This window comes from Terrapene carolina, unplaced genomic scaffold (genome assembly GCF_002925995.2).
Source record: "Terrapene carolina triunguis isolate 2854851 unplaced genomic scaffold, T_m_triunguis-2.0 Scaffold38, whole genome shotgun sequence".
NCBI lineage: Eukaryota > Metazoa > Chordata > Testudines > Emydidae > Terrapene > Terrapene triunguis.
The window spans coordinates 7,376,550-7,404,001 of NW_020664389.1; the positions used below are offsets into that span (position 1 = coordinate 7,376,550).

Sequence of the window (27,452 nt, forward strand, 5' to 3'; positions counted from 1 at the left end):
TGCCCCCCCAAAAGTGATAACCACCCCATATCCTGTGACCCTCACTTCTGCGCTGCTGCTGGCGCCATTTAGCTGCCGAGCTTTGAAGGCAGCACCACCGCCAGCAGCAGCGCAGAAATAAGGGTGGCGATCCTGCGACCTCCCATGACTCCCTTTTGGGTCGGGACTCCCATGGTTACAGCACTGTGAAATTTTAGATGTAAACAGCTGAAGTGGTCAGGCGTTATGGTGTGCGCCTGTAATCCCAGCTTTCCATTATAAAATAACTTCATTTTCTTGGAACTTTTCTTTTTTACTTGTTAATTAGCCTGACAAAAAAATTAAGCTGTAGGCTTATAAAACGGAGCAAAATATCTCACGTTTTGTAGTAGCTACAAGAAGTCTGCACACAAACTCTCTTTTTAATAAAGATAATGTCACAAACATACTTTGGAGAAAAATGCGCAGATAGAATAAACTGTTGTGACTTCATTTAAGTCAGTTTCACCAATTTGCACCAGTGAAAGATCTGGTCCTTCCTCTTGTAAACTGCTTTCTGCAGAGACCATGACTTTCTATGGGCCACATTTGGAGAACTGTATGAATGCTAAAATTCATGCCCATTGATGTGTCTTATCTGCATTCACAATTGTAATGATTGAATACACAGTCAAAGGAAATGCACGCTCACATCACTAGTTAGACATTTACCAGGCCATCTATGAGTGTAATGACTGCAGCTGCAGACACAATTGTGCTAATTGTGCATGCAAAGTAGGCACGTAAGCACATGTGTATTTTCGATGCTTAATTACATGGACATTTTTGGAAATCTTGCCTTCAATGCATTTTGTAAAGCACTGTGTAAATGTATTACACTCTAATGAAATAGAAGATAGCAAATCCCAAAACCTTCATTTTAACAGTCACCTACACAGCATTTGAATGATCAAAAGTTTTATAATTTCAGTACATTATCTTTTTTTATTTGTTAAGTGCAGACAGATGATTGGGTACTGAACAATGGACAAATAAAGTTTTAGAAATGGGGCAAAATCATTAGCAGCGGAGAAGAAAAATAATTTAACCATTTTTTTATAAATTCAAACTAGTGCATGACAGTAACCTCAATATAGTAACTATTTTTAAGCATTGTAGATTAATTTGTTTTGTTTTATTCATTATTTGGTGAAACAGATGGTAATGGTTTTGTCACAGTTTTCTTTTCTTTTTCTTTTCTTTTCTTTTCTTTTCATTTCCCCACTTTGTCACAGCTGGTTACCAATCAATCTCAATTCACGGTACAGTGATGATAGCACATGTTGTCCGGGGGCCAAATCTGATTGGGTTGCATTTTTTCAGCAGTGTTTCATATCAGAAAAAAACGTGTCTGCATGGCAGGGACTGTCAGCACACTATTGTACAACTGTCATTAATCAAAACCAGCAACAATGAGTGCATTCATATATGCCAGAGACTGCCAAATTTCACAATCAGAATCACCCAATTTCTATTAGAATTTCCTCACCAGCAATGTTTTTTCATCTGCTCGCTTTCTCTTTTTTTTTCTCATTTATTAAAGCCAGACCCATTCTAACTGTGACTTGTAGAACAGGAATAATTTTATATGATGTTTTAAAGTGGCTGTTTTGTATCCACACATATAATGACTGCTTATTTAAAAATCCTCTCTCAACTCAGTACTGATGGCTGAAGAGTAAGCTAGAGTGAAAGGTTAAGTACCTTAAACTGTTTAACAAAAGAACTATTTAAAAGCTATTAGATGATAGTAAATACATATAACTACACATTAGGGGCTACACGTTATAGTTAATTTTGGCATCAGCTTGGGCAACAGCCAGTAATATTCAGGTAGTATATTGAAAGGTGTTTCTTGACATTATGCATATTGTACAAGCGTTGGTTGTGACTTCATAGTTAATTAAGATTGAGCTGATTTTTTCCCCTTAACACTGAGATTCAGCCTTTTTGCTATACACGAGTACAATGTATCATCCCCAAATTTACCCTGCTTATTCTCTGAGTACAGAATGAATGTTCTAACACTTTAGAAGTTCATCCCTTAATAAGTTTGAGTTACAATTAATTTTAAAATGGATTCTGTAAGAAATGTAGCATTCACTATCAGACCTTTTTCTGCTCTGAATGATCTTAATAATGGAGTAACCCAGGCCCTACAAACTTTCCATAAAGTTAAAGCTCCTTGAAATCTTATGTATGGGCTACATTTGAAGAAATTATGTTGTAATTAAGCTAAATTATTACTTGTTGTATTTAATTAGATAGGGTTGGGTCAGTGACTGAGGTCATTCTTAACTGGAGCCATGATGGAATCAATCATCATTGCTTGCTAATATTCTATTGGTAGAAATGGGTCAGTGACATGAGGAAGTCTGTGCATGTGTCAAGAGTTTTCACTGATAAATTACTTGGCTGCTAGTTGTCACTGCTCTTAAAAGTTATGTCGCTGTATGCTAGCAAATGAAGGACCAAATTCCCAAGTCTGTGCTGTCTTCTTTGCACTGCTCCAGTTTTTTTTTTTACACACACACACACACACACACACACACACACACACACAGCTTTAAAATTGATGCTACATATCTTCAGTTCACTAGAGATATCACATGGTAGCATTCTCTTTGGGGCTCTAGGTTATTGTTCATATATGACATTTTTAATATTTAAATACTAATTATATACCGTTCATCAATAGTAAGGGACAGAGGTCCAGTTCTCATGTGTTAAAATGGACTATCCCAGAGCCTTCAGAACGTCAAGGTCTCAGCATGGCCATAATTTGGTCAGGTGTGATACTCCAGAGGGTCAATGACATTAATCCAGATGCAGGAGATCTTGCCTGCAAAGTTAAATAATGCAAGCTTTTTATAATAGAAGATACTGGACTTTGGTACTGGGAGAAGGCAGTTTGAATTGGTTAGATTGTTCACCATCCACAACAGTTCCGTGGGATGTGACTTTACAAAGACCGGTTTCAGAGTAGCAGCCGTGTTAGTCTGTATCCGCAAAAAGAATAGGAGTACTTGTGGCACCTTAGAGACTAACAAATTTATTAGAGCATAAGCTTTCGTGGGCTACATCCGAAGAAGTGGGCTGTAGCCCAGGAAAGCTTATGCTCTAATAAATTTGTTAGTCTCTAAGGTGCCACAAGTACTCCTGTTCTTTTTACAAAGACCGTGGTGGAGGAGAAGAAAGATTCAGTGTCACCACCCCTTATTGCACAGGGTCATTTGTGTTGCTGTGATCAGATTCAGAGCCAATTTTCCTTCAGTCTTCTTACCGCCTGCTTCGTCTGTCAAAGTTTATCAATTAACCGTGGTGACTTATGTGGACAGTGTGGATGGAACAGATGACTTGAGGGGCATTGCATCAATGTTTTAGGACACCAGATGGTTGTAATGTCCCACGAGTGCCTCCATGCACTGGTCTAGTTGCTAGATGGCATGCTCTTTCAGGATGGTCCAGAAACCCACTGAGGCCCTGGCGGCTGTGCAGGCAAGAAGGCCTGGACCTCAATTTGAAGTACCGGTAATTGATGATTGGACCTTGATAGAGACATGTTTACTCTACCCTCCATGTCAATACCCAAGTGGGTGATTAAGGTTGTGCTCTAGTTCTGCATTCTGGCATGCCAGGCGGTTGGCTTTTTCACCTAGTAGCCTTTTCACAATCTGCATGATGGACAGGAAAAAGCATAAAGGCTGCTGAGGCTTACAAGGCAGCTGGCTGGCATGCCAGGACCAACACATCCGTGAGACGAAGAGGAGCAAGTCAGCTGCAGCCCACAGCAAACTGCAGAGTTGTGTCCCAGACTGCCTGAATTAAAGTTCAAAGAGTCAGTCAGGCACAGTCCTGCTGCCGTCTGGTTTTAGCCCAGCAGTGGTCAGAGTGCCATTTGGATGTTATCGTTCCTTAAAAAAGAAACAAACAAACAAAAACACTTCAGCAAAATAAACGGCCAGTTGCTGCCCTGCACTGTAGGTTTTTTTCCTACCCTCACCTAATCTCTATGTGGTAGCAAGTCTTAATTTCAGAATATTTTATAGGAACCAAATCTGGCCCCACGTGTCTTACTCCTCTAGAGCTGGCCCTATGTCAAGGAAATACGCATTCTTTCTTGTTTGTAGCAGTTTGTTTGCCAAAGACAGTAGCTTCTCCATCAGTATGGGAAACGGGTGTTGTATTCTTGTGATTTTTATGGAAGTTATTGCTTCCATTTGCCTTTCTCTCCTATGAAAACGGTGATTTCAATTTGTCATTGACTGGTGCAGCACAGTGTGCAAAATTACATAATTCAGTGCAACACCCCAGAAGAAATGTGCCATAATAACTGCATATGGCTTTTAAATGCATATTTACAATAGCTTAGTGCTGCTCAAGGAACGGCGGGCCAGATTCTCTGCTGTCATAATTTTTAACCTCAATGGAATTAAGCCAACAGCAAATATGGCCCTAAATTTCTGGAATACACTGTAGCACCCTCCCGCTTTTCCCTCTGGCATACCATTTATGCATCAGATAAATGTGACAAACTGAATAAAAGTACACCTAAATATGATTCCTAAATACATAAGTGACAAGTACTTATGCACCATCCTGCACACCAGTAGTAGAATGGTTAGCCTCAGTTGTTCTTTTTGTTAATTTTTACATGGCTTCTTACCTAATGAATTTATGGAATATGAAAGGGAACGATCTCAGATCACAATAAAAGGTCTGCAGAATATGAAATAAGGGGATTCTGATTTTTAATTATCCCTGAAACTATTAATTTTAATTGATAATTTGAGCTTTACTTAGCAAAAACTGATCTTTTTACAGTATTTCAGCATGTAGAACTCATGGGTTAATGTTCCAGAAATTTTGTTAGTACACTAACATCCCAGTATCTTTACTATATATTGACTGCATCTATTACAAGTACAAAATAAAAAAGTAATAACAATACATAATAATTAGCACAGAAATTAACATCTGGGGTTCTGAAATGGTTTACAAGTATTAATAACTTCAGCCTCACACTACACAATCTCACAACACTCCGGAGGGAAGTAGCTGAATTATGCTCTGATTCAGCAAAAGATTTACACATGTGCTTAAATCCCATTTAAATTATGCAAGTGCTTAATTTCTTTACTGAATTGGGACCATAATCTCCATTCTACAGATAAGTAAAAGGAGGCAGAGTGCAGTTGAATCACTTACTCAGGGTCACACAGAGCGTCTTTGAAGATCTAGGTATAAGACTCAGCTCCCTCGAGGTCCAGTCTGGTACGTTAGCCTCAAGAGCATCCTTCCCCCTTAGAGTTGACAAATCTGCAACTAAATATTATGGTCAAGATCAGATAATTTCAGGTATAGTAGGGTTGTTACCTCCAAACAGAATGTTTATCCAAGTTCTGTAAAGGGGAATATTTCAGGAGTAAAATATACCTCATAAAAACCTTTGTGGGACTTAGAGTGCCCATTGAAATCATTAAAAGACAAAGCCTCCCATTGACTTCAATGGATCGGTCCCTAAAACAGCCATAATATTTTATCAAGCGAGTGTTTTTCAGGCTGACAGCAATTGAAATCTGAATATCTTTCAGAATTTAAGTTAAAAAAAATTTACAAATGAATGTTCACTGCATACTGAAGTATGCACACTATGCAGATACATTCTGAATAGCTTTAGCCCTAGCATAAGAGTAAGTAACAAGAAAGAGGAAAAAGGGGGAGAAAAATGCAATGAAAATGTTTCTTCTTTGTTAAAAAAAAAGTAAAGCTCCTCTCCCTATTCTGTTCAATTAGTACATTGTGCTACTGGGAAACTGATGTGTGTCTTGCATCTAAACTGTCACTTTGCAAAGCCTGTGTTTACAATGTACATTGTGCATAAATGAGTGCAATGTAATTTCCTGCTCCACCCTCCTACAGGGGCTGACAATTTTACTAAGGACCTGTTAGGGAAAAACTGTTTTCAAAGCAGTAGATGTAAAATATGAAGCTCATGCAGTTAAAGCCATGATAAACCCGAGCTGTCATATATTGATAACTGATGCCTGATAGCTTAATTTTATCATATTGCTCTAGATCAAGGGCAGAGTGAGTGATATTATTAATAAAGCCCTAATACTGAGTGAACATAGCAATACTAATTTTATGGCTGTAAAGTTTTTAACTAATGCATAGTGCAATAAAAATGTCATGAAGATTAATGCCTGGTGGAATTATCTAACTCTAGATAATAAATTATCTTCCCGAGATGTATCCAAGATAGAATCAGATTGGTAAACTCCAGGTGAGAAATTTTGCCATGTATATTGTCAGCTACATAACGTCTTTCCTTTCCCTTATTTCTGTAATGCAGATATGACATCAAAGATGATTACACCTTACGCATTAAAAAGGCCACGAGCACAGACGAGGGAACCTACACATGCATTGCTGAGAATCGAGTTGGAAAAGTGGAAGCCTCTGCTACCCTCATAGTTCGAGGTGAGTGCTACAGTACTTGAGAGAGTGTCATGTTTCAGTGTCACATTCCGACACAGTGGGCCATATCCTCACCTGGAAGTGATGCAGGCCGGGCCACCACTTCCCGCAGCTCCCATTGGCTGGGAATGGCAAACTGCGGCCACTGGGAGCTGCGAGCGGCCATACCTGCAGATGCTCAGGTAAACAAAGCGTCTCGCGGCCAGCCAGGGACTTACCCTGAACTAGCCGTGAACCAAGTTTGGGAACCCCTGGCCTAGATCCATCACAGCCAATGGTGCTATACTGATTTTCACCAACAGTGAAATCCTGGCCCCATTGAAGTCAAGGGCAAAACTCCTATAATGGGACAAAAATTTCACTCCAGCTGAGGATCTGTCCCAGGATTTGTAACTGAAAGCACAAATTCGTATGTATGTGTGTGTCTAGTTGTAGGTTTTATTTTATCCGTTAGTAGACTGTTTTTTCATGTTCCTTTCTGTAATAAAATTAGGAACAACTTAAGTCAATGTATATTTATTTTATTTTTTAAATTTTGAACATTTCATAATGGAGCCTTCTGCCATTTTTTTTTCACTTGACAGACTAGCACCATCCCAAGAAATAAGAGACTTGGTTAAGTATAATAGTTAAAGCATAACCTTTTCCTCTGAAAATGTCTTTGGACACTGGTACCCACCTATTGTTTACATCGTGTAGTTGGATGTAGTGAGGAGGTTTAAAATCCCAGCAGCCTAATGAGTTTTTAGATAGTACTTTGTGACAGTACATACGGAGATGTTAAATATGGAGAGAGAGAAAAAATATGAAAATGTATTTCCATAAGATTAAATAAAATATAGTAGTTAAAATATTTTGTTATTTTGTTCAAAAAAGATAAGCTGCAATTTTGATACAATGGGTATCACACAGACACTATTTCACAGTTTACTGGTGCATGATGAAGGTTTTCAGTAGAGCTGTGAAAGGTTAATAAAAACATTTTTAGCTTCATCTTCTCTTTTTTTCTTCCCCCCCCCCCCATAGCCATTAAATCAAATGTTCAAAATCTCTCTGGATTGCTTTATTAGAACAGGGGTCAACTGACCCAAGAGGCCGACTTCCATTTCCATCCATTTAATGCATGGACACAGTTCAGTTTAATTTGCTGAATTCAAAGAAAAAAAATCACCCAGTGGCTTTGCAAGGGGGGAGATGTTAGGTCAGTATATAACAAAGAAACGAGAGTATTGTGATAATCCATCTGCTAAAATATTGCCATAATGTCACTTTAGATAATAAGTGATAATGTGGCTTTCTTGATGTAATCTGAACATGGCTTTACTTGCTATTTGTTTGTGATGAGGATTATTCTTCCATTTTGTAATTTGATAAAAATAGGCACAAGAATTAACTCTCAAAAAGTGTACACTTCCTTTGTCACGAAAAGAATCAAATACCCAATAAATCTGGCCATCAGTTTAGTGGCCTTAAATTCTCCTAGAACTGTGTCCATTGTATACATTATTGGGTCAAGCCTTTCTTTTTACTAGCCTAGCCTTGTGATACGAGCAATGACTAGAACAAAGCAAAAATCCTTTGAACTCATTGGAGCCTGAACTTGACCAAATTAAGGTGGAAAAAGGAAATATATAATTTAATCGATTTTCCTACACTCAAGAAGATTTCCCATTATCTTTTTCCTTGGCTTTATAATCTAAAGGCCATAGGCAGAGTGTTTATTCAATACAAAAGAAGCCACTATATTACAAGCATATTAAACATTCAGGATGTGACAGAAAATGAGAAAAGCTAAGAAATTCAATGTTGAATGCTTGGCACTCTAGGCTCTTGGGAAACAAGGAACCCCTAGCTAAACTTCCTTTGACTTCAAAGGGATCAGGATTTGGTCCTATTTTAATTAATGAAGGTCTTAACCCTGAATTACCAAACTTTTGTCAGCTTGTGTCATTACTGTATTTAATATAAAGTTATTATTTGAAATTACCTTACTTTCATCATATTCACTTTGTCCCATGAAAAGCGGGGAAACAACTCACATGCTTTAGAATTCACTGTGTGGGGTGGCCCTAGTCCTGTGTAACTTACGTGTCCATTGGAAACCCAGTTCTGAAGTTACGTGTGCATGTGCACACACATACGCAACCTGCCTGCCACAGCTTAATGCCCAGCTCGCATCCATGGCTCCATTTGACCTCATTAGCCACAGGTGATGGCAGAATTTGAATTCCCTGACTGAACCCTCAGCCCTGTGGTTGGGAAGTTGCAGTTTTGTCCTACCTCTTGTCTTTCCCGTCCATGAAAGGGGAGGATATTTCATATTACCAAAAGCCATGGAACCTAACAAAGAGAGGAGGGGATGGAGGTTGCTATGCGCTGAAGTGTGTAGCAGATAGGAAATGGTTAAAAAGAGTGGTTGTTATGACAGTGCAGGGCTCAGGTCATAGGAGGGGTGAAAACTGAATAGGCCCTGAACATGTTACTTTACATGGGGGCTCTTCAAAACATAGGTTTGACCCTGGTCTCTGAGCCTAAATGAGCAAATGAAACTGGTTGCTAATAAAGTCTTGTAGCTCCTCGGTGGGTAGCACTCATTCTATTGCTAAAATAAGGTAAGTTTCATCTTCCCAGGTTTTAACCTCAAGTGAATTTTCTGTCCAAATGTTAAGCTCCTCTAAAAGGGATGTCTGTATTTTAATAACAGCAGCCCTGACAGCCCTCTCCCCCAACTCAAGTGCAATGAAGGGCTACTACTATAATCAAGAAATCACTTGTTGCAGCAACTGCTTTCAATCTCAATATCAGTTGAAGCAGAATTAACCTGTCAATCATTCAGCAGCAATTTTTTAGGAAGTAGAAGTTTATCTAAGCAGTAATTTGGGAGGCTCTGAATTGAAATCCCTGTGGCCATTCCAACCTATTTGTTATATTTTCATCAGCCCTGTCAGTGAAGAAAAAGTGATGTGCTGTAAGCTTTCGTGGATAGGAAAAATGGTGTCTTGGGCTTTTCTCCAGCTCTTACTGCAGTACTGACTGGCCATGCTTAAAATTCAATTGGTATTTAAATCAGACAGTGATGCCTTTCATTTATTGGCATGACATTTGCCAGTCTGTGGCTTGAATGGATGTATTCATCTGGGCCTAGAAGTTTGTGCTAATGCAAAGCTATTTTACTTCAATCAAGCATTAACAGTGATACTTGATGACGACATATGAACCTATCAAAAATGTTTCTCAGATGATTGGTTCCAGCCAGCTTATTCAGAAGCTGTGTAACTACTGTCTCCAAAAAAATGTAATAACAATAACTCTCAATTAAACAGTAAAGCCGGGCATCTTACTTTCACTGACATTTGTGAGTTTAGAGATCGCTGGAGTGTCCATAGTTAAATGTAACATTACACGTCATGCATTCTGACAGATTTTCTTTTCTTTTTTTTTTTAATTTCTTTTTTATGTTCTCACCACACCATTGTAATGTCTACAGCTCGCCCTGTTGGTAAGTAACCATCCTTCTATCCATTTTCGCACAGCTTCATGCAATGCTTCATCTTTCATTTGCAGCAGCATTTAACTGACTTAAACACAGTTATTAATGACCAATGCTTAATAGTGCTAACTTTCTAATGCTAGCCAACTGATTTTGACTGGGCAAGAAGTGCTATCTCTGAATTTGTTATTACTTCTAGAATATCATATGTAATGGCATTTGCCAAATCACTAACAAATAAGCAATTATATCACAGAGGGGTGGGGTGTTAATAAGCCGAAATTACTAATAGGATAATTCTTAACAGTTTGTGGATGTGTGTTAAGGGCTTGGTACAAAGGCCATTGAAGTCAATGAAAAACTCCTATTGACTTCAAATGGCTTTGGATCAGGCTCTAAATAAGCAGCCCATTATGTTTTTTTCCTGATGTAAGAAAAGAAGCACACACTTTGCACATCCTGTGTCTTTTGTACCTGTGTAAAATCTTTGAAACAATATAGTCGATTATGCCCCGTTCTTGAATTGAAGAGAGGATGGAATGGACTCCCCTTCCTGTTGGGGCAGTTCATCGTCCTTCTGTATAAAGCCTGCCATAACTGATTTTTATTCCTGGATCATAATTCTTCTTTTAGAGTGTAAGTTTTGCCTTTGGAGTGCACAAGATGGCCGCAAATGAAAATATTGTGCATGCTAATACAATGTGCATAGGAAGGCTGGTCCTGGATCACCATCTGCACTTTGAATCCCCCTTCAGAAAATTCAAATCCTGGTAATTTCTTTCAAAACTTTCATTAAATTTGAAAGATTGAGCAAAATGAAAAGGAAGCTTGTCACTCACTAAAACTTATTCTTGTACTGAAAACTATTCCAAGGAAATACATTTTCTTTTTGTTATTTTCATTAATGGCTGTGCATTCCATGCTCAGGGGGATTTGCTAGACATTTTTTTCCAGATAAATTACTATTGTGAATGTCATTGTTTGTAGCTCTGTTGTTTTTTAGAATAATGATTTCATTGTTTTAGCCTTTTATATAAAGAATTGTCTTCACTGCAGTGTCAGCTCGAGTTATCTATACTCAAGTGTAGCTCAAGTGAGAGTGGTGAGACAGCAATGGATTGTTTGTATTAGCAGCACAGAGTAGTTGAGTCCCCACTGCACTTAGCAGCACTCGAGCTTCCACCAACACCTCTTGATGGGCCAGCGAGCTTAAGGTTAAAGCACCACTTCACCTGAGCTACAGATTTTTGTGTGTGTATGGGCGTTGGTTAGGGACGACACTTGAGTTATATCTCGAGCTAATACTGTGGTGAAGACAAACCCTTAGTATCAGAAATTAGGGTTTAGTTAATAAACACTCCTGAAAGGTACAATCCTTTACTCAGGCAAAATTCTCATTAGCGTTGCACCTGAGTAAGGTGTGTAGGGTTTGACATTAAGTTTGTATACACAATTTGGAATTTCTTAAGCTGACTCTGAGCCTGATTCTCACAAATGATATCAATTAAAATAAATGGAATTACACTACTGTGAAAATGGAGTAAAGTTGCTGTGAACTGGGCCCTTTGTTTGAATGTGACTCAGGCCTGGTCTACACTAAAAAAGTTAGGTTTACCCTGCTATGTCACTCAGGGGTGTGAAAAATTCACAACTCTGAGCAATAGTTAAGCTGATCTAACCCCCCCTGTGAAGACAGCGCTAGGTTGATGGAGGTTAGAAAAGCACTACTAATAAACAATAAACACCCACATTTTAGTTCAGTGGGAAAGCCAGTACAAGAAAACAAACATTTTGTTTTGGAAAGCTTTCTTTTTTCTCGCCCTTAAAAGAGAAGGAAGAAAAAATTCATAAGCTAAGGCTCTTTGGGTTCTATAAAGGCCACATTAAAAAAAATTTACAACGAAAGTAATAGACTTTTGCTGTGTCGATGCTTCATATTATTTCAACACGTTGATCCTCTGCTTTTGAATTCTTTAGATCTTAGGGCAGGGGTCGGCAACGTTCGGCACGCGGCTCGCCAGGGTAAGCACCGTGGCGGGCCGAGCCAGTTTTATTTACCTGCTGACGCGGCAGGTTCGGCCGATCGCGGCCCCCACTGGCCGCGGTTCACCGTCCCGGGCCAATGGGGGCGGCGAGAAGCGGCGCGGGCGAGCGATGTGCTTCCCGCCGCCCCCATTGACCCGGGACCCGGTGGGGGCTGTGATCGACCGAACCTGCCACGTCAGCAGGTAAATAAACTGGCCCGGCCCGCCAGGGTGCTTACCCTGGCGAGCCGCTTGCCAAACGTTGCCGACCCCTGTCCTAGGGTGACAATTCCAGCTCTTAAGCTTGTACTGAATCTCCTGATCTTAAGTTATTCTATTTCCAAGCACATGACTCCTTCATAAGGGTGCACTCTGGTCATCTTTGTGTTTACCACACTAAAATTGTTTTATTTTGTTACAAGTAGTCATGTGGTACAAAGAAAATGTCTCCCTTATTTGACGTACTGAGATGGCCATAAAATAGAGTGGGTTATTTTAAAGTAATTATTGTTTAGTACAGTATTTGTCATATTATTTAATTCGCTGAGAATAATGTACAAATATCAGCCCTAATCATCTGGGTGGTGAGTTGTATGGGCCCGTGCGGCCCAGGCTCCAGCAATATTCAGGGCCCAGGGGCCCTGCTCCACCAATGTTTGGGGCCGGGTCTCTCCCCCGGCCCCGCCTGCCGCCCCTCTGCACCTGCCCCGAGTGTACCCCGGCCCCCACTTGCTGCCCCCTCACCTCCCACGGACCCAGAGCCTGCAGCTCATGCTGACTCTGCTCTGCCGGCTCCCGGCATCAACTGCTGCCGCAGGGTCCTAGTGCCCCCCATCCACTAATGGCAGGGCAGGCTGCCCTTACCCTGCCCTTCCGCCCTAGCCCTGAGCCTCTCCAACACCCCAAATCCCTCAACCCCAGCCCCAGCCAGAGCCCTCATGCCCCCACACCCTAATCCTCTACCCCAGCCCTGAGCCCCCTTCTGCATCATGAACCCCTCATCCCCACCCCACAGCCCTCACCCCACACCCCAACCCTCTGACCTAGCCCTGAGCCCCCTCCCACACCGCAAACCCCTCATCCTCAGCCCCACAGCCCTCACTCCTGCACCCCCACCTATCCCCAAACTCCCTCCCAAAGCCTGCACCCCCTCCCCCTTCCCACACACCCCTCCTGCCCCCAAACTCCCTCCCAGAGCCTGCACCCCTCACCCCCACCCCAGCCCAGAGCCTGCACCCAAACTCCCTCCCAGAGCCTGCACCCCAGCCTTCCGCACTCCCTCCCAGAGCCTGCACCCCTCACCCCCTCCTGCACCCCTACCCCTTGCCCCAGCCCAGAGCCTACACCCAAACTCCATCCCAGAGCCTGCACCCCCCCACCCTCTGCCCCAGCCCAGAGCCTGCACCCAGCACCCAAACTCCATCCCAGAGCCTGCACCCCAGACCCCCTCCCAGAGCCTGTACCCTGCACCCCTCCTGCACCCTAATCCCCAGCCCCAGCCTAGGGCCTGCACACCAGACTTCTTCCCCCCCACTCAAACTCCCTCCCAGAGCCTTTGACAGGTGGGGGGCAGAGTTTCGGGTGGACAGAGTTGGGGGCGGGGTCTGGGCACCACCAAAATTTCTACAAACCTGCCACCGCCACTAATCATATCAGATGTAAGGAACTACCAAGCAAATTTACTGTAGTAGTGGTTGTATATTGCTTGATTTTTATCATTCATGTATAACTGAATAACTTTACAAGAAGTCTCAACAACAGCAACAAAATACTTTCCCCACAATACAATATATGCAATTACTGTTCTGGAGGTGGGCCAGATTCACATGGTTCAGATCTCCATTTCACCAAGTTTAGTAAATTCACATCAGGGATTTGGGTCAAGCCAATCTCTACCAACTGTCAGTAAAATTATAGGTTATGATAAAAGGTAATGGTACTGTTGATTTCTTAATGTTAAAATACCTAGACCTCTCCTACAAACATATGGCTATTTTTAATAGTGGTATATTTGCATGTAAAAGAACAACAACAGCTGCATGCAGTGTAGAATTTGAAGAATTTTGTTCTTTCATCCCATTCATGTACCAGAAGAGGTTCTAGCACTCTTTATTTCTGCTTATGCTTCAGGAGAAAAGCATCTTTTAAAAAAAACCTGGACAACAAAACCAGGATATTATTTAATGGAATGTTCCTTGAAATGCAAAAGAGGAGGAATTGTAATGCTCAAAGAGAATGTCATTCTTATTGCAAAATGAGTACTTTTAATTTTCAATTCATTTTTTTCCATGATAGTTTCAAATATTTATTTATTGAATTTATTTTTAACAGTTTTGTTTAAACTTCAGATGAAGTAGAAAAATTCAGGGCTGAATTGTTTTTGTTGCTCACCATCTTTTGTTCAAGCAGCTAGTAGCATATAGTATACAAAAATGAAGCATGGTACTGCCTGAGGTGGATGGCAGCTTGTGAATTTTTAACAGTTCTTTACCAGATTACTCATCATGTTGTGATTTGCTGCTTGAAATAAATGTGTTGTCAATCTCCCAAATAGATGTTCTCTTTATTTATAAGCTTTTGAAAGATTTCCTATAGGAGTTACAACAGATGGGTTTAGGAAGCAGGATATTTATCCCTATTTAGGCCATTTACTTCTGTTATTTCACTCATCAGATGCATTTTCCAGATGAACAAGTTAATATTTTCACACATTTTCATTTTGCTCTCTTTCTTATGGCAATCACACATTAGAATAACTATGAAAAGCCACCACCAAAGTTGGATGGAGCCAAAAAGATTCATCAATCCTACAAAAAAGTATCATTGGCCCAGTCTTCAAAAGTAACTGCTAAACTGTTTTGCCTGAGATGGAAAACTTAAAATTAAGTTCAAAAAGAAGAAAATCAACTATGTGTCTGATGCTTCTGGTTACCAGCCTTTTTTCCTGATCACTCAGTAAGTCACTTCAGATTAAAAACAGTACTCAGTTTTCAAATTAATTGCCTAAATCCAGTTGAAAGTACAGTTCTTTGCATTTCAGTGCCATTGTAATAAGTTAAACCAACTTGATTTATGATATGACTCGACTTCCCAGAAAAGAATGCATCAAGAAGTTGGATTTCATTTTCAACTTGTATAAAAAATATCTAACTGCAATTAACTAAAAATGGAGGGTTCCTTCTAACATGGGGTAGGCAGATACACATAGATAAGTTGCCTACTTTCCATTTGCCATGTGTAATACTAATTAGATACAATCTATTCAAATTTAAGTGAAATGTAACTTTTTGATGCATTGTATCCTGTTCTGGGAAGTTGTCACATCGTAAATCAACCTGGCACAACTTAATGGCCTATCTGAAATGTTGCAGCACAATACATCTGAAATGCAAAGAACTGTATTTTAAACTAAGTTCACTTTGTGGTTTGAAATGTCTTTGGTTAGATGATAAGTGAAGAAGATATTTTTCTCTCTGCAGCAAACCCTATATATACTGTGAACGCTGTTATATTTCAGTGCCAGTCATGGAAATATCACAGTTCACATTGGACTTTCAGGAATTATACATCGTTATCAGAAATGCTGATTGGTGAGATCCCACTTGCCAGGATTGTGCCATCTCTCGGTGGTAGAAATTCTGATAACTACATCAAAGGGTGACATGTCTGCTGCTGTTGTCTATAGAGATTTGGCGGTTAACCAAGGCAACAACAGACATTTTGCAGCTAGCTCTTCCCTAAATGGAAAGTGAGTGAGCTAGAATGATTCTTCATTATTTATTAACTGGCGAACACTTTAGACAGATCAGTGATGAAATCAGAAAATAGAATAAACCTAATCACAGGGCAACATACACATTTCCTTGGGTTTTAGTAAGAAAACAAAACACTGAGGCAGTTTGTCCAGGCAGTTGTTAGCCTTTTTAGATCTACTGGCCAAACCTTCATGTCCAGTTCTGTGCTGAGGCAAAACTCCCATTGCCTTTCAGGGAAGTTTTGCCTGAGTGAGTGTTAAGTGAGGACTTGAGGATTTGGTCTTGCAGCAATACAGCATTTATGTGTCCAAACTGGATTTTGCTGCAACTTTATTGGCTAGTAGTTGCATAGAGACCCAAATGGCTCAGGTAAGATTAGCACAGGGATCGGCAACCTTTGGCACGTGGCTCGCCAGGGTAAGCCCCCTGGCGGGCCAGGCCAGTTTGTTTACCTGCCGTGACTGCAGGTTCGGCCGATCGCGGCTCCCACTGGCCGCAGTTTGCCGCTCCAGGCCAATGGGAGCTGCGGGAAGCAGCACGGGCCGAGGGATATGCTGGCCGCCGCTTCCCACAGCCCCCATTGGCCTGGAGTAGCGAACCGCGGCCAGTGGGAGCCGCAATCGGCTGAACCTGCGGACGCGGCAGGTAAACAAACCGGCCTGGCCTGCCAGGGGGCTTATCCTGGAGAGCCGCGTGCCAAAGGTTGCTGATCCCTGGATTAGCACTTTCAGTTGAGGGAACAATAAGCTGACCACCAAACAGTAAAATGCTGGACCACAAACTTCTCCACCTCAAAATCTACCAAACTCATCTGTTTTCTCTGTTTAGGCTTCCACAAGTGTTTGCCAAATTTGTGCCAAAATCATGATGTACCATTACAGAGTCCCAGATTGCTACAGGTACAAGTATTCATGGAGAGCTTCATTAATGATTGTTGGACTCCACAAGGATTTATACTTTCTGCTTGGATCCACAATTTGGGATGCTTATTGTCTGATGCTTATTTGAACTTAGCCAGCTCCATTGTGGACATTGAAATCAATGGGAGTCTTTCCCCTGACTTCAGTGGGCTTTGAGTCAGTCTACACAAACTGGGGCTTGTCCACACAACCATGAAATTCACAGCAATCTGGTGTATGAATCTACCATGCATTAGCCTTTCACAGACTAGCTGTCTATATGGACCCTGCAGATGTGCATTAACAGGTTGTTAATGCACTTTGATCTGCTCTTATTTGACCTTCTCTCTGTTCCTTCAAAGAGAGAGTGATTTGTGTGTGTTTCTCCAAATTTTTCAGAGACCATCTGCATTTTGAACCACATAAAATCACAGAACAAGATAAGAATAAATATTTTATTATTTATGAACTTCAGACTCTGAAGTTAAATTGAAGATAAAAACAATTAGTCTTGGAATCAAGATGCTTCTGATGTGATAATAGCAGTCTGATCTTTTCTAAATAATTCCTTTTATTCTTACTATAAAATCCTAATGGTGGAAAAATCCATCCAAAATATTAGTTTGAGTTCCATCATCTATGCCTGGGGCTTTATTACCTTTTCTAGGTAAGAACCCCAGTCCAGTGTAAGACAGTATGCATCAGCTACCCTCTCCCCCATCTGAAGAAGAAAAACTGGGAGACAAATAATACATGCAAGCTCATTGTTATTCAGGAAACAAATTGTGCCCAGAAAATCCATGGAATTGCTTCAAAGTCAAGATGTACCAACACAGGCTACTGACTGCAAGCATAGCTCCCTGTGCAAACCCAATACACCTCCCCATCCAGGCAGAACAACAAGAGTATGGATATTCCAAACAATGCCATTAGTACTGACTGTGGTGCAGCAAGAGGATCTGCACAACAATACTAGTTGCTTCCCTACCCCAACCTGGGACTGTATCAAATCCAGTATCAGATTGGGAAACACTCTTCATTTTAAAGCTCAACGTTAATGAGATGGGTTCACCATCTCCTCCACCCTCCCTTGTTTCATGCTGAACACAGTAACCAGTCAACGATATTTGGGTTAATAATAAATCTGCAGTGTCATCCCTTCAGTTCTCTGTTATGTCTCCAAAGTGAGGGCTTCATCTGTGATCATATCATGGTTGACAGTGATTATGTTTCACAAGAAGCGGTGAATAAAGTCACTGTCAACCAGCTCTGTATTTCTGAGAAAATACAGCTGCCTCAGCCAATGTATCCAGTATTTAATACTTCACTCTCAGTTTATATGTTGTTAGTCTGTATCTGCCCATTTCCTCTACTCACAACAATAGAGCTCAAAGGGACCAAGTCCCCCTCAACTAGTTTCCTGGATTGCCATATCCCCAGCTCATAGCAGCATTGTTTGACACTCTCCACCTTGTAATGGACACAGTGCAACAGCCAGCTCCTTAAATAGGTATTTCAGTCTCCTTTTAAACATACAGTATGTGGCATAAACCTCCAAAAATGCCAATGCAATTCACACACAATGGTGGGTGAGAACCCAGTTTATTTCCCTCCTTCCAACAATTCCTATGCCACCCTCAAAAGTGCTCTCGCCTCCCTGAAATGGGACAGTCAACATCCTTCCCAATCCCATTATCACCAAAATCAGAAGTGCAGGATTAATCACACTACAACCCTCCAAGAAAGCAGTCATCAAAAATAATTAGTACTAATCCATAAATCCTCCCTATTTCCTTTGTTCTCCCCCACTTTCCATATCTTAATCCCCATTTCAACCTCAATCTAAATATATAGAAAAAGTGGTTGGAAATGCCCATCACCATAGTATCTGAGTGGCCTTACATATATTTGTTTTAATAGGTAATGGACTCCATGCAACAGGAATCGTCACTGCTCACTTTCCTGAACATTTAGACTCTTACTTGAATTGCCTGACTCCAAGCTTTGCACACTGCGAAGAGCTACAAAAGGATCTCTCAAAACTGGGTGACTGGGCAACAAAATGGCAAATGAAATTCAGTGTTGATAAATGCAAAGTAATGCACATTGGAAAACATAATCCCAACTATACATATAAAATGATGGGGGTCTAAATTAGCTGTTACCACTCAAAAAAGAGATCTTGGAGTCATTGTGGATAGTTCTATGAAAACATCACTCAATGTGCAGCGGCAGTCAAAAAAGCGAACAGAATGTTCTGAATAATTAAGAAAGGGATAGATAATAAGACAGAAAATATCATATTGCCTATATATAAATCCATGGTATGCTCACATCTTGAATACTGCTTGCAGATGTGGTCACCCCATCTCAAAAAAGATGTATTGGAATTGGAAAATACACCTCTACCTCGATATAATGCTGTCCTCGGGAGCCAAAAAATCTTACCACGTTATAGGTGAAACCGCATTATATTGAACTTGCTTTGATCCACCAGAGTGCGCAGCCCCGCCCCCCCCAGAGCACTGCTTTACCGCGTTATATCTGAATTCGTGTTATATCGGGTCGTGTTATATCGAGGTAGCGGTGTATTCAGAAAAGGCAACAAAAATGATTAGGGGTATGGAACGACTGCCATATGAGGAGAGTTTAATAAGACCTGGACTTTTCAGTTTGGAAAAGAGACGACTAAGGGGGGATATGATAGAGGTCTATAAAATCATGACTGGTGTGGAGAAAGTAAATAAGGAAGTGTTATTTACTCCTTCTCATAACACAAGAACTAGGGGCCACCAAATGAAATTAATAGGGATCAGGTTTAAAACAAACAAAAGGAAGTATTTTTTCACACAATGCACAGTCAACCTGTGGAACTCCTTGCCAGAGGATGTTGTGAAGGCCAAGACTATAACAGGGTTCAAAAAAGAACTAGAGGATAGAGGATAGGTCCATCAATGGCTATTAGGGATGGTGTCCGTAGCCTCTGTTTGCCAGAAGCTGGGAATGGGCAACAGGGTATGGGTCACTTGATGATTACCTGTTCTGTTCATTCCCACTGGGGCACCTGGCATTGGCCACTGTCAGAAGACAGGATACTGGGCTAGATGGATCTTTGGTCTGACCCAGTATGGCCATTCTTATGTACTTAAATGGAGCTAGAGAATCCTGCCATCCTTCAGGATGTAGACATGAGTCTATGTAGACATGAGTCTTGTCATGTGACCTACAAATTCCAAAGCCCATCCACTGACAATGTCATGATCTCCCCACCAACAAAATGTGCACCTAAATCCACTGAAATATTCATAATGAATGCCACTAGTGTCCTGGGACTTGGAGAAAGAAGTGGTCACTGAGAGCCAGATCCAAACCCACTGTGGGCTCTACTGATGAAGACCAGGACCTTGAATTGGACCTGGACCTAGACAGACATCCAGTGGAAAGCACAGTTATGATATGTCCTTACCAGACCATCCTGTGCTGCAGCATGTTGTATGAGAAATAACCCCGAGGAGGCCTTCGTATGTCGTCTTTGATACAGCACATTTCAATGGATTGTCCTGGAGGTGCTGATAGGAATGATTCACTATAATTTTGTAATAATTTGTTGGAAAAGACTGCAATGTTTTGACCAGTCGTCCTGTAGACAGAAAAAAATAATAATTTTGCCCACTGCTACATCTAGAAGTTCAGTAGCAGTATTTATAGGCTGTGGCATCACTTTGACAGCTAGGTGAACCAGATGATCTCAGCTGAGGGAGTGGTCACGGACCATTTCTTTAGAGTGTACCTGTCAATTAGCATCACCTGTTTTGCCCAGAATGAGCCTCTCACCTGCTGCAGTTCTATATCTCTATTTCACCCAGTTACAGGAGTATCAAGGAAATTTATCCTTGTCAAGTGTACGAAGAGTCATCTTATTCTTCAGCGTCATCCAATCCCTACTTCCAAAAAAATAAAAAAAGACGATGATGACAGTAATAATATTACCTAACAGAAGAGCAGGTCTGATCTTTGTAGATCTGTAGTACATGCCAGCAGTTAATGGAACTTTGAGTGTTGGACAGAGGCTAAGCACATAACCCGTATTGTAGGGGTTATAAAAATGATGCCTCTTAAAGGTGAAAAGATTTTAGAAATTAAACTTTCATGACGCTTGCAGACAGTAGACCATAAGTCAATAAAGTGCAACTGGAAAAAGGCCTTCAGAATGAATTTGGTTTTGATCTCACAGCCTAAAGGCACATATGTTCCATAATGAATTAGAGATTTCATTTGATACACCATTTCCTTTTGAGGTAAACGTGTTAATAAATCATTGAAGTTTCAAATGAGCTCCTATTTTTAGAACTTAAAGGTATCCAAAGTAATTTTCATGCTGTATGTCACTGACAATGGATATAAAATAGCTGAAATTAGATGTTATGAAATCATTAATTCAAATTGTACTCTACAAATAGTAAGTGAATACATTTTAATTATAAATAAGCCCTTTTAATTTTGTTACTGTCACGCTTCTCTTGTGAAATTTAATTTCATCAGGAGCCTGATCCAACTCCATCAAAGTCAATGGAAAGTCCCCCTTTGGATCAGGGCCTAGATGTTATGGTGTATTTAAACATTCTTATCTAAGTATGCATAATTAACAAATTAATTAGGTTGTCACCATTTGACGCATCGTTTGGTGGACTATGTACAATGAGTTAGATTTGCATAATAGATCCTAGTGGAGAACTGTGAACATAACTCCCACAACAGTACTATTTGCACTGATTTTATTTCAGTTTTAGTTTCCAATAGTGATTATACAGTATATTTTACTACAGAATTTACTTTTAATTAAAATCAAAGTATATATTATATAGACCTAATGGCACCTAGTTTGGGGCTGTTGCCAGTTTGGAGGTAATGACAATACAAGTCCCTTAGGATCATTGATTTCAGTGGGAACTGTTAGTACACAGCACCTCTTGGGAGAAGGCCCATAATCATTGTGATTTTACTTCCTATAGGGTCACTACACTTTTTACTATACAATTGTACATTTTACCTTGATAATTTGCCTCAGCTCCTGCCATATACAATTCATATTCTGCCACATTTCGTATAAGGTGACTAGCATTCAGCTGGGAGGAATGAACTAATTCAGTCAAAATTTTCTACAGCTGATGCTTTATAAGGCCCATGTGACTCAGCATAGCCTTAGAATTCAGTAACACCCCTGGGTGGAAAAATGAATGGCTTGCAATCTATCCCAATGGGCTCATTCTGCTAGCTATTAGGCTATGATAAATGCTGAGGAATTCCTTTGAAATACTTTGCAATATTCATTTCTCCCCCCTTATTAAGGCTCTTTAACACATAAGCACAGGCTACCTTTTATATACCTTTATTAATATAGCATAAAGGAGTCATTCACTCAGGCATGAAAAGATCCAGAAAGACAGGGTGCAACAGAATGCCACTATTAGCATCTTGAATAACATACCAATGCTCACAACTGCATCTTCGCTATCTTCATTTTAATTCATGCCATAGAATACCATCCTGTGCTGTAAAAACAACTCCAAACATGATGTGATTAACCTTAGGGTCCCCCAGACCCTCATCTCAAAGCCCACTTGTACATGGCCTGTGCTTTCTATTCATGTTCAACCATCTGATTTCCATATCATCCTACTCGCCCTCACAAGCTGCTATTAGCATAACAGAGCTTTAGCACGACATTGATTGAAGCCAGTGCTTGCTGAATGCAGTATCAAAGCATAATTTGCCAGAAATCAAATCTAATTTACAGTGTACCACATTAAAATTTCTCGAACACTGTTTCAAGAAAACTGTCCTAGACCTCTAATCTTAATTGTTCTTCTTTATATTCTTGTCTAGTTCTCTGGAATTCGGGCAATATATTTTGTTTTAGAGCCATTGTCTTTGACTTGCGAATGTCAATTAAACAAGAATTTTTCCACTCCGTTTACTCCAACCCCGTTAATGTTACAGCTGAAACAGTGAAGGGTGTTTGGTTGATGGGCAAAACACTTGGTTTATTACATCACAACAGGTTCTTTGGACAGGTTTCCTAATGTGTTGGGTTTTTAGGTAAGTGCAACGATGTGTTATAGCAGTGCCTGCTAGGGCTGAAATGAGTTTATTTGATTAACATTTGTTTTAAGGCTTTATAACTTATGGTCCAATGGCCAGGGCACTGAAGGGGGAGCTGAGAGACCAAGCTTCTGTTCCCAGCTCTGCCACTGACCTGCTGACTTTAAGCAAGTCACTTAACTGTTCTGTGCCTCAATTGCCTAATCTGTAAAATGGGGATAACAGTGACTACCCATCTTTGGAAACTGCTTCTATATCTGTGGTTGACAAGGAGCCCCCTTTCCAATAAATTCAAAAAAGCCCTAGAGTCATCTGAAAGAGGACAAGGTTGAACCAGTCCCTGCTTTAGGGCACTTCCTGCAGTCTGTAAAAGTAGTAGTGCTACCACTTTGGTGCCCTGAAGGTGACACTCCACCAGAATTCCTTCTGTTGTAAGTGCTAAATTGTATTATCAAGTCTCAATTATGGTTGGGCAGCCTGGCTGTGGTAGGTAAATCTGTTCCAGTATTGTGAAGTCATGGTTTTCATCCTGTAAACACCATTAAAATCTGAAGTTCCCTATTAACAGAGCTGCAGTTCCACACTGCGGTGCATTGGCACAAATTGGGGCACTCTTTGATTTCCCTATAAAAAGTTTCATTACATCCTGTAGAGAGGTTACCCTGTATAGGGACATTGGAAAAGTAGGGTTTAGTCATTTTAGATGCTTTTCATATGTTCCCTAAAAATATAGTATAAAATAGATTATCTAAAAGTTGGCTGGAGGGGATGGTTTTGTGCTCTAATGACGAGTACCAGATCAAGGCATAGATACTATAGGCCAACTCCTGACATCATGTGATTACCTCAAAACCTCATCATTTATATAGTTTTAAATTATATTTCTAGCCCTCATAACTGCAAAGAAAAGCTTGGAAATGTGAGCATAATCAGTGCAACAATGTCTGCCTGAGTCTGCAGAAAGCCTGAAATGCTTGCTGTGAGGGTGTGAGCTGCCCTGTTCATCTCAATGCATGACATGCTGCGGTAGCCTTTTCAGTACCACTCTGGGAGAGGACTTTGTTTATGGCTCAATAAGAATAGCACAGAAGGCCCAGCCCTCCCACTCAAGCAGGTACCCCAGCAGCTGGGGTGTAAGTACTAACCCCCATCTCCCACAATTAGCACCCTTGCCACTCATTGATGAAGGCAAGCCCTCTGCTTCTTCCAAGGGTTGGGGGACTTCTTCTGATGCTCCTGGAGATGAAAGTCCACAATGTTGTTGCCACTGCCTCTGTGAGAGATGAGGGGGATCCCTGCCGCCCTCACTCCAAGTGGGGTAAGGTGGAGTCATGGGGTGATCTTTGTGTTATATTGTCCCTTGTGCCCTGGATTGCCTTAATTCTGCCCTGCTAATCATCGGCATTGAAATATCCATTACAACCAAATCTGAAATAGGTCTATCACACCTCTCCCTTTAAATATAGCAGATGGATTTACCTATAGTGTGCTGTGTGTGAGGGTGTTTCAGATTAATCTGGAAAAACCTATCTGCTGTGTGTAGACATTATGGCACTTTTTGTAGAGTGAGGGTTTGCTTTCCCTGGATATTCATCAGGCTGCTGCTCTTGCACCCTGGAAACAGTTGTGTGAATGTGCATTGGGTTGAGAGAAGTATGGTGGGGAGGGAATCATGCTGCAGCTAAGGGCTCTAGGAGGCTGTAAGCTGAGTTAGAGTCTAGGGGCTGTACATCAAAGCAGTACCATCGCTATCAATACAGAGGCCACTCAGAGATGACTGATGGAAGTTGAGGGAAATTCCAAGGCACAACCTCAATCCCTCCCTCCCCACCCCTTTCGGATAGCTAGCAACGTGCTGTGCACTAACAGGAGACACAAACTGCATTCCTCAATGGGAGCTGGAAAATTCACACTCAGGAGTATGAGAGAGAAGGGGAGGCTCCTTGTGCTGCTCTGCACCCGGCACATAAATGGAGCAGCTGGCAATATTTGAAGTGTGGTCTAGGATCCTTTGGGAGAGACCTTTTGGAAATGTAAAATACTGTGAGTCCAATCATAAAATGCCTAAGGAACACCAGTTAATTTCAAAGTGGGGAGATTTTGCTTGCCATGTGTTTTAAATGTGTCACTTCCTTTATTGCCCCATGCTTATCATACATAAATTCAGCTGCCTTGTTTCCACCTTCCTCCTCCATTCTATCTTCATCACCTCCCATCTCCACATCATCATTTCTCTTTCACTCATTTCCCCAGCCCTTCCTCCTCTTCCTATGCTCCCCTTTCCCCTGGTCAATTCACACTACACTGCTCCATTCTCCATTGCCTTCAACTGCTCACCTCTGACAACATTTCCCCTGGTCTTGGTCTTCCATGTATCTCCTCCCTCACCACCAGCTGCAGCCCTCCCTGACAGCTCTCAGGTCTCTTTGGCATTACAATCCTCCCCTTGTCCCTTCTTTCCCCCTTTTCTCTCCCCTCTCCTCTTTCTGTTCTGTCTGGGATGCCTGCTCCTTCTCAACATAGATCACTGCCATCCACAGACTTTTAGCTCCTTCTGCCTTCATCTCCTTGCACTCATTGAAACCTGGACAATATCTCACACTGCCACTCTCCTTCATACCTACTTCTCCTTCCCACGCACATTCTGCTCCCACTTATCCCTAAAGGACCATAGGGGAGGCATTGGACTTTTCCTCTCCTGCCTCTGTCGCTTCTAGACCCCTCCCTTCCATTCATTTTTAAAAGTGTGATGAGATGGACTGAAAAGGATGTTGGGGACATGCTAGTTCCATACCCTGGGGCTCACCACAGCAAAGCACAGTTGTCTCTAGACTTAAGGCACAACAGTGAGCTTTCTAAAGTGCAGATGGTATGGGAGTGTCACTATTGGTCCAGGGGAGGCTTGAGGACAAGGTTAGAACATAACCAGCTCTTACACCATAAAGGGCCGATTGTTGCCCCTCAGCTTTTATTGACATCAGAGCTTAAACAAATATGTGTGATTGTAATGCTTTCCTTCTTACAGCTGATGGAGGTCATACATGGAGATGCTTGCTTTTCTGTCTTTTTTTTTTTTTTTTTGTATTTACTAATTGTGTATATACTAATTAATGAATGTCCTCTGGCATGAAAATGCATCTACATAATGCTGTCTTTTCTCTTTGATATTATTCATCCATTCTTTGAGAAATCTCCCTCAATTTTACATCATGTTTTTTTCTTACATTGTAGCTCCCCCGCAGTTTGTGATAAGGCCACGAGACCAGATTGTAGCCCAGGGTCGAACAGTGACCTTTCCCTGTGAAACTAAAGGAAATCCCCAGCCTGCTGTTTTTTGGCAAAAGGAAGGCAGCCAGGTGAGTCCAAACCCTTCATCTGAACGCTTACCTCTTTTTTGAAATTGCACATTATTCAATATTTTAAGTCACTTAATTAACTCTCTGTCTTTCACATGCTCTATGCACCTTATAAAGAGATCTTGTCTGCTTCATTACACTCCATAAATATCCTTTAATAATGTTGTTGTTGATGCACATTTATATTATGAAGCACCCAGAGGCCAACCAGGGTGGGGTCCCATTGTGCTAAGTGTTGTACAGACATACAGAAAATCCCAGTCTGTATCCCTAAAAAGTTTTCAGTCTGAAACACAAGACAACAGGTGGATGGGATAAATATGGTATGGCGCGAAGGAGACAGGGTAACAAAAATAAGAGGATGTACACAATTCTTAGCCAATCAGGGGCAGTAATTACAACAGGGCACCTGTGTTGTCATAATCAGGTAGTTATAGATCTAACTGCCTGATTTGCACTGACGTGTGCCACAGTGCATGCAAATGCAGGTTTTGAGCATGCAGCTGTTTGTCTCCATAAAACTGGCATGCACAATTTCTGAGGCTCATTTTGGAAAAATTTCCCCTGGGAATTTAGTGTCATTTTAATGACTGAGTTTCTGACACCACCCTGGGCCAATACTGATTTCCTTAGCTTTAGATTTGAATGTGATGCTGTCACAGATAAATCTTTGTGTAAATTTTCAATGTTGTTGCTTTGCCAAGACTAGTTATTTCAGAAGACAGGCTGTCTCACTGTCTGGATGGTTTTCCTTTTGGTGGGTAAAGTTTGGATGTTGCAAACCATGGCCCAGATTCTCTCCTGCACATGAGCTCTGCTAAGGGCAGGAGAGGAGAGCATCAGGGAGCTGGCTATTGTTACATCCATGTGAGATGCATTGCACTGGTGGAATTCTCTGCTGCCCATTTCTGGATAGTTACTTGCCCTTTGTGGCACCTGAATTGTACAAATGGCCTAGATCTAAATAGAGACTGTAGCCCTGGATGTTAATATAATTTTTCTCCTGGAGTCAACTGGATATATTTTCATATGTAACCCTTCTGCCAGGTGGTTAATGGTAGTTAGAAGGGCCAGATTCAAAATGTCAAGAGTCCCTTTTGGAGAATATTAAAATTGACTTTAGCCCCCACCTAGAATTCTGGGAAAAATAACTCTTAAAAATAACTCTTCCAGTTGCCCTAAGGAGGCAGAACTTCATCACCACCACCACCCCCAAGCACTCAGGTTATGTCTACACTTATGGCAGCATGTACAGTACGTACACTGCTCTCCCACCTAGCCTGGGTATAAATAGCAGTGTAGATGGCAAGGCATGGCCTAGGCAAGTA

General features: G+C 41.1%; 1 protein-coding gene across 1 annotated transcript in view; it reads left to right on the top strand.

The window, feature by feature from the left end:
• ROBO2 (roundabout guidance receptor 2) overlaps positions 1–27,452 on the top strand; it is a 632,658-nt gene that overhangs the window by 464,868 nt on the left and 140,338 nt on the right. The window contains exons 6-8 of the mRNA XM_029911756.1: positions 6,374–6,501; positions 9,986–9,997; positions 26,000–26,124. Coding sequence (XP_029767616.1) covers positions 6,374–6,501; positions 9,986–9,997; positions 26,000–26,124 — 265 coding nt within the window. The remainder of the gene's footprint in view (positions 1–6,373; positions 6,502–9,985; positions 9,998–25,999; positions 26,125–27,452) is intronic.